Here is an 8,786-nt window from a genome sequence, read left to right as displayed (position 1 = left end):
AAAATATCCGACCGCAGCATCCGACGCATATTGAAAAATGAGCTCAAGGTCAAGCCTTACAAGTTCCAAAAGGCTAATGATCTCACACCGAAGCAGCAACAAGTAAGACTTGAGAGAGCGAAGCAGGCGCTTCGCTTGGCCGAAAGCGGTCAAATTCCGAACATTGTGTTTTCTGACGAAAAGCTTTTCCGTAAACTCTCAAAACGATAGAGTTTACTTGACCGACCGTTCATACGAGAATCTAAGTCAACGGTTGGCCACCAGGAGGCAGCATCCGCCACAAATAATGGTTTGGGCCGCTGTCACCGCAGATGGGCGCTCTCCAAGTGTTTTCATCGAGCCTGGCGTCAAAGTAAATTCGACATATCATCGGGAAAGTGTTCTGGAGGCTGCTTTGAAGCCGTGGGCAAACAAACATTGGCTGAATGGCTGAAAAACAACGTTCCGAACTTCATTACGACCACACAATGGCTCTCAAATTCACCAGATGCGAATCCAATGGATTATTCTCTCTGGGCCATTTTGGAGAGCAAGGTCCGAAGTAAAAAATACACCAGTCTTGAGATGCTGAAGAAATCCGGGCAGCTTGCGTTTCGTTTTTTGACCGTCTCAAGGCCATAGTTAAGGCAAAAGGTGGTCATATCGAGCAGAAGTGAATTGGTCCTGAATTTATGATTATTTTCACACATTTTGTACTTTAAAATAAATAAAAATAATTTTCCAAACCGAATTGATGGCTTTTTTAATTGGTTACTCTTCGGACCCTGTAGTTCACTTATTAGTTTTGTCCAGAAGGAAATGAGAATTGTTCAGTTCAAACGAATTTCCCTTTTTCTAAAAAAAAATATAAAATAATAAGTAAAAAGTCGTTGTTTCTAGTGTTTTCGGAAAGGTTTAGGTTTTATATATTATTTCCTGCTACTCTACATCAAAGAGCTTTTGATTTTCCCTTTAACAATTATAAAATCTACTCATATGGATTACTACCACAAATGAATAGACCTCATTAGATTTTAATTCAACTGATCTAATTCGAATATTCTCATCTTCCTGTTCCATTTCTATATATTACATGTACATATATATGTACATAGGAATGCAGACGATCAGATATTTACTATGTTATGTCAAATAAACATTTTTAAAATAGTCTTAACAAAGTTTATTGTGAAAACACTTAAAGATAAATACCACTTTTCAGCTTAAATTAAAGCATAAAAGCACGTCTTTTCAACAATCTCAAGTCTTTGGCTCACACTACCTCCCTTCTGAAAGCGCCAATCCACGAATAATACAATAATAATATCAAAAGCTACATTGTGCTATGTTAGGGAGAAAATAATAATAGTAATTTTAGTGGTTCATATATGTGATGGTTACCCATTAGGAAATATATGAGCTCGTCACGCATACAATTTTTTTGAAAAAAGGAAAATTAAAATCTCAAAAAAGTTTGTTGGTTCAACTAAATTTTTTCAATGAAAATTAAATAAATTTAAATTAAATAAATTTTTCATTTACTATCAGGTGTGATTCTCGTTATGTGAAATGAAACACTTTTTCACAAGAAATGAAATGATAATTTCTATTTATTTCAAAAAAGTGATTTTTGTTGACAAATATTTTCACATAAAAAATACCAAATAGAGTCTATTTCTGAATAGATTATAGGAGAAAAAAACATTTTAGAACTCAGTCATACGTCATATTTTCCGATATCAAAAAATTTCTCTCAGGGTATGCGGCCGTTAGCTTTCGCAATGCTTTACAAGGCAATCGAATACGAGTACCCAATTCTCTCATCAAATTAAATCAAGCGAGATAATGGAATCGCCGTTATGTTCCCGCATGGACAATAAAACAAAACTCAATGCATTCATAGAATAGTGGGTAATAAACATTTGTGCACACATACATATGTATAAATAGTATATATGTATCTCTAGACATATACACGCATACATATGTACCATACGCAACGTCAGATATTTCTATTATATCATGTGTGCACTCCGCACTTAATTGGTTGTAGACGGGAGGAAAGCTACAATTCGCCAAGGAATCAAAGATTGGCTGTACCAAGTTAATACAAAATTATGTTAAGACTATGTTATGTTTACCCAATATATTTTTAAAGCGTAACTAAAAATATTTTCTGAAGATAATTTCAATTTTATAATAAAGCTTTATGAAGTAATGCTTATAGACCAAAGGATATGCTGTTATTTGTGTACTCGCATATCTTATGGGGTTATACACAATTAGAAGGCCAAAAAAATCGCATTTTCCAGAATTTTTTTCTGAGATAACTTTTAAATTTATTGATCCAAAATTTTTACACATATTATTGTATCTTTTAACTATATTTAAAGACTTAGTATTAGTAAAACTATTTCTGTGGAAAGGAAGTATAGTTTATCTCCGAGAACTCCTCTCAAAAAAGACATTTTACGTAACCACTATACAGGGTTTGTCCGGAAAATAATAGTACTGAGTCGATTTAAAAAATTTATTGAACCAATTGTTACAATTTTTTAAAAAACTTTCAAAAAACTTTTAATATCCAAGCATTGAAGGCGTCATGGAAGGTATCCTCCGGAAAGCCTTGAGCGCCGAAGTGCATGCTTCTTTGATCCCTTCTGTCGTCTGAAAATACTGGCCTTTCATCGGCCTTTTCAGGCAAGGAAACAAAAGAAATCTCGGGATCATACTCAAAGATCCATGACTCGTCACCTGTGATTACGTTATTCAAAAAAATTGGGGCTCCTTTCACACATGTTCAAATTTTCTTGGTACCCTTCCACTCGCCGCAATTTCTGATCGTCAGTGAGTACTTTTGGGACCATCTTGCGCATGTTCAAGTGCTCCGTTACAATGTCATGAACCGCAGATTTTGATAAATTTAACGCGTACCTCTGCTCAAACGAAGGCTGCGTTTTCGGCTTGCACCACTCATAGAAACACGTCGCGCGAAAATGTTTGTTCTGACTGTCCAGTTGCTCGGAGACAACTTTCCAGACGCTCCTTCGTTAGCTAGGAACGGTCTCTAACGAATCCAGTCGTTCCACGCACGCTCCGAAGTACAGTCGCGGTGGAAGAAAAGCAGTCGTATTACATTTCGGACAAACCCTGTATATATGATTACTCTAATTAAGTTTTCTCAAATTAATTTTGTGACAAGCGTGCCGAACTCAATCTAAAATCGAGAAGCGGCAAATCAAGTATAGCTACATAATCGTTTTATGGACTACAAAATCTAAGACACAATGATTACAATAATTTTTCGGCTAATCATTCATAGATAATAGATAGTAAGAATTTATATCATATTGTTAACATTCTGACTTGGAAGTAGTATATCCAAGTCCCTTTATGGATAATTTATCAGGGATGTGAAAAAGAATGCCATAAATTATATATTATCAACTTCGAGGTAATATCAAAAAAGTTCAAAGAAAATACCATATATACACTAAACACCATTCCAGGTCTCCCAGTAATCAGGAGTAAAAATATTAAAAGGGTTAGTAAAGTATGGAGTAAAGTTTAAAACTATTTTGGACACTGTAATAAAAACACGAGTAAGCACAGCGACAAAGACCTTTGGTTTCTCCTTCCTGATCTTGATAGAGTAAATGGAGAGCATACGCTTAAGGTGATGATATATATATGTATGGTATTAAAGATTTAATCTTATGTGGTTCCACAAAATCGTGACGTTTGGAAATGATCATTCTCCTCCTTAAACCAAACAACCAACAAATGATTATCTCCTTTAAAGTACTTATAGAGCTGATTGAAGAACCCAAAGTTACGAAAATCTATAAGAACCTTTAACCTTTCATTTACAACAAAATGGTTAAACTGAGGGAATTTGATGAATTTCAATAAAATTGCCAAATGACATACTTCGTTTCGGAGTATCTTACCTAAAGATAACTAAAATATTTAAAACCGAGTAAAGAAAAACCATGAATAAGCGCAACAAAACTGACGCCGGCTGATCGCTAACCAATCTCGAACGACATCGCTCGGTCACTAGGCCAATTCGCATTGGCTGATCGTGAGCGCGACCATGAGCAAGGTGCGATTAGATTTGTAGGTGGCAAAATTGATTTGTAATGCCGCTGCCACTCAAGCGGCGGTCGAAATGACAAGTACAAACTGAAATACGAAAAATACCTATGTACATACATATAACGGAAAAGATAAGGTGCAAACGAAGTGCGTGTATAATTATCACGAAAAAATTGTGTATAGAGCAAACCAAGATTTCTTAATTGCGGTTTCTTTTATACCGTTAATGGGTAACATTGAAAAAACTGTTATGATTTATTATGAAGCGTGCCGTTCGAACAACAAAAAGTGATTTTTGATGAAAAACAAATAAAGTGTACAGTGACCAAAATCAAAATCGACGAATTATGCTATGTAATGGAGCACTTTGCCAACTAATGCACGCCCACAAATTTATTTGTGTAATACTGTTTTGTTATTATAAAATTATTAAATAATATGTTTGAACCGAAAATTGGCTGTAATTACTATAAAACGCCCCGTGAGCTTTGGCAACAGCATCAGTTCCCGTTTCAGCTTCACAACGCTTAGAGCAACAGCTTACAGCTAGCCAAATATTTGGATTACACTTTCACAGGATCAACATTATCAAACTCCACATAATGGCATTCAAATTCATTGTATTCTCAGCACTTTTGGCCGTCGCCAACGCCGGCGTTTTGCACCATCCCGTCAGCTATGCGCATGTTGTCAATCCCGCTGTGGATGCCGTCGCCGCGACACACCAAAACGTGGTGCGCTCCTTCGGCGGTACTGTCTCCCAGTACTCGAAGAACATTGAAACCCCCTATTCCAGCGTACACAAGTCGGATACTCGCATCAGCAACAACGTCTACACACCAGCCGTCGCTAAGACTGTCACCTATGCTGCACCGGCTGTGACGAAGACCTTCGTGAGCGCACCCTCGCAAACCGTTTATGAACACCATGAAGCCGCACCTGCCGTGTATGAACACGCCGAACCCGCACCAACCGCTGCTGTTTATACCCATGCCGCTCCAGTGGCCAAAACGGTGACTTATGCCGCGCCCGCTATTGCCAAAACCGTGACTTATGCCGCACCAGCTGTGGCCAAAACCGTCAGCTATGCGGCTCCCGTTCACCAGCTGTATCATCATGAGGCTCCTGTCACCAAAACCGTGAGCTACGCTGCGCCAGCTCAGGTTTACCAGCATGAAGCTGCTCCAGTGGCCACCACCACCTACAACCATGGTCCAGCTGCCACCACTTACACCCACAATTCACCATCGGTCGCCGCTTATGGTTCCAGCCAAACTGTGCACTACTCACCCGCCGAGATGGTCTCGCACATGAGCTTCGATGGTTTCGGCACACACTGGGGATTCTAAGTAGCCTTTGCCGTTGCATAAGACTGTACTACGGAACTGTTCAACGAGTTTGAATTTATTTTGTTAATATTTAAACTTTTTTGTTGTTGTTGTTTTGTGTTTATTGTACTAACACACTTGTTATGTCATTACCATTTTGATTTTATACATACAATAAATGTTATATAATCACTATTTAATCACGCAATTAACTAAGTTTTTCTTTCCTCAGCAAATAAAAAACACTTTAAGTAGAAAATATCTTTTTTTCTTGCAGTTATCTTTTAATTCTGGAAGGCAACCATGCAATCAGCTATAAACAAATCATAAAATTGCTATTGCCTTAGGAGAAGTAAAACAATAATATTCGCAAAATCCTTTTAGCCATTCTGGTAAGCCATCTACAAATAGGTTAAGTGCTTCAGTGGTACATTCAATGATTGTGTGCGGTACAGTGATTCAAATATAAATTTAAATAACTTAAATATAACTTAAAACGCTTCGTCGATCTATGAGGATCTGGTGATCCACCTTTTAGAAATGTATGAATAACACAAAGGATGAATATCTGTACAAGTGAGATGCATCGATTTTGGATCAAATCTGCGACCTAACCTAACTGAACATATGCCATTGTGCCAAAAATGGGTAAAACCAGGGCAATACTTCACCCAGGCCCCATATATGTACCTAATGTACATAAATACTTTCGAACTTCCGTTTGATTTTATCCGCGTCTATCAACCAATATGTTAGAAATCTTAACGAAGCAATGAAATAATATCCAATACAGTGTGAAATTGTGAAATCAGGACAATACTTCCCATATATCTAATATATGGATTGTCAACCATCCGTTCGACTTTACATCTTATATATTGGTAATTGTGAGGATTCTTACTGATATTCACAGAGCCTATATTTTTGGTAATGATATGCCCAAATACCAAAACTGGATAAAATCAGGTCAAAATATTCCCTAGCCCCCATATACCTTATATGAGAAAACTGATAAGAATTTCAAACTTCTGGTTGGCTTTATACCGTATATATCGGTCAATATGTAAAATATCTTATAAAAATTAAATGGAAGGTATAATATTGGATATACTAAGGTTCATTGCCGAAAATATACGATATCGATTCACGAAGAACGTTAGCTCCCATATATTACATATAATCGTTTTCAAAATTTTGGTTGGTTTTTGCTGATGTTTTCCTCATATACCCCATATATTGAATTTAGATCTCATTGAAAAATATAATATCAAATATAAATAGTGATCTATTTCGAGGTTCCCTACTTTTTTAAGAAAACGCAGAAACTCCAAATTTAATGGGAAACATTTATTATCATTCAAATGAACATTCTTTGAAGACTATCTCTTTCAAATATATGTAGCCCGAGCCTACGTGGCAGATGGTCCATCCGTTGAGTCCAATTTTCGATGGCTGGTAACTGGCGAAGTGACACACGTGATGTTTCGTTCCAAGGCCTGAATCAAAGCGGAATTGTGCGCATAGACTTTAGCCTTTACATATCCCGACAGAAAAAAGTCTAATGGTATTATGATCGATGCCCACAAACCACACCAAATCCTTGATGAACAAAATTTGGCTCAAAAACGTCGAATATTCTTAGAACTTTTCAAAACGGATAGAGCGAAGCAAAGTCGCTTGGCTTCTGTTCTTGCACAAGATTTATTTTGTTTGCCTTCGATTTAAGATCTCGACGTAAACTGTGCCAAGTCGTTTCATATGTCAGTTTGAGTAGCTGCGAACGGCTTCGAATCAACTCTTCACGGTCTTCATGTACACTCTCTGCTATGGCTGCTATATTTTCTTCACTGCATGCTGAAAGTGGCCTATTCGGTCGAATATTATCCATTGATAATTGTTGGGTCTCAAGATGGGTAATGTTGATGCGGATGATATACTCTTTTGTATCATATTTATTCATTTCAATCCCACTGTGCGGATAATGCACTCACAAGTTAATGCAATTCTGCAATCGTATTCCTCAGTTCGTGCAAAAATCTCAACTCAAATCATCGACATTATTTACCCTTCCAATGTGGCAAAAGCAAAGAGAACAGCCAAACGTTTGGCTACGTGATTTCTGCTGCAACAACTTAAAAATCGGACATTGGCAGCAACGTGCTGAGCATACAGAAAAGTCAACTGCTTCAAGGAAAGCGCACGCACACAAAAACACCATACACAAACACATGCATACAGGCTTGCGAAGATGGCAAAGCAATGACGGAAGTACGGAGAAGAGAAAGATGATAAGTGCCAACGGCAGTCAGCGTCATAAAGGCATTCCAATGAGGGTATATAGTTGCACGAAGTGCTACTAAAAATTTGCAATGCAATACTCTCCACAACCACACACATACACATACTCACACACAGTGCATTGGTAGTGCAGGACAGGCAGTGAGGGGTTGGTGAGCTTGAGTTGCAGTGCATTTTTCATGCGTGCAATATGAGTCGCCTTTGACTCTACTTTGACTCTGCATGCCGTTACATACAGACGTATATACATACATACGTACATACATGGGTTTCGTCAATCTGCGCTGCCTTTGCTGCACCATTTCTTTGTCGCCTGTCAAAAAATATTCGATTTCAATTCCAAGCGAATGGTTTTCAATTTCCAATAAAGAAATTTGTTCGTAAAAATCCAAATTGATTTATAAAATTAAATGTAGTTGTTGTAATTGAATTTGAGCAGGTTTGCAATGCGGAGCGAGTGTCGTTAGCAATAAATCAATTATTAACAGTATGCCCCACCCTAACCCACTTTATTTCTGCTACCAACGCTCTGGGTGTCTTTATTTGACTTGCAGGTAAATTTTACCCTGTCGATTTGGGTTTTTATAATTTATGCAAAATTTTTTGGAAAGCAAAACCATTTGCTCCCAACCTCCCTCTATTTTAATGGAGTCATTAATTTTGCATTTTTCGTAAATTCTCGCACACATACTTACATACAAATACTTCGTTCTTTCTACTTACTATCGAAGGTTACTTTGTTAGTAGAGGCAATCTTCTTCGTTGTGTTGGCGAGGAATCTTCGCATAATTTTCGATGTCATATTTTAAACGGTGTCGCCGTTTTGTGCGATTTTATCATTTTAATGGGAAATCGATGAGACTTAAATGGCTGGCACTTTTAAGTGAGGAAAGTGATTCAATGGAACACTTGTAACTCTTTCTCTTTTCTATTGAAAATTATGTAAATTGATTTGAATACAACATTTAAGCTATTTAAATTGTTCAATTAAAATAATTTTTCATGACCGAGTCTAAACCCAATTTGGACTGTGTAAGTGGGCTACTGTTAAATAATGCCTTCTTTGGACGAAAAAACCAATAT

The 8,786-nt window shown here is 37.2% G+C and overlaps 1 protein-coding gene across 1 annotated transcript; it reads left to right on the top strand.

The window, feature by feature from the left end:
• The first annotated feature begins 4,679 nt into the window (after nt 1-4,679).
• LOC120778597 (cuticle protein-like) lies at nt 4,680-5,426 on the top strand. The gene has a single exon (XM_040110470.1). It carries the CDS (start codon nt 4,680-4,682, stop codon nt 5,424-5,426), a length of 747 nt encoding a protein of 248 aa, XP_039966404.1.
• Nucleotides 5,427-8,786: the final 3,360 nt, after the last annotated feature.

Source organism: Bactrocera tryoni, chromosome 5, assembly GCF_016617805.1.
Source record: "Bactrocera tryoni isolate S06 chromosome 5, CSIRO_BtryS06_freeze2, whole genome shotgun sequence".
Classification (NCBI taxonomy): domain Eukaryota; kingdom Metazoa; phylum Arthropoda; class Insecta; order Diptera; family Tephritidae; genus Bactrocera; species Bactrocera tryoni.
The sequence above is the reverse complement of the archived record's forward strand: the minus strand, read 5'-3'. Positions and strand labels throughout refer to the sequence as shown.

Bases quoted from the DNA above. Each gene is read 5' to 3' on its own strand.
- LOC120778597 (XM_040110470.1), top strand. From the start codon at position 4,680: ATGGCATTCAAATTCATTGTATTCTCAGCACTTTTGGCCGTCGCCAAC.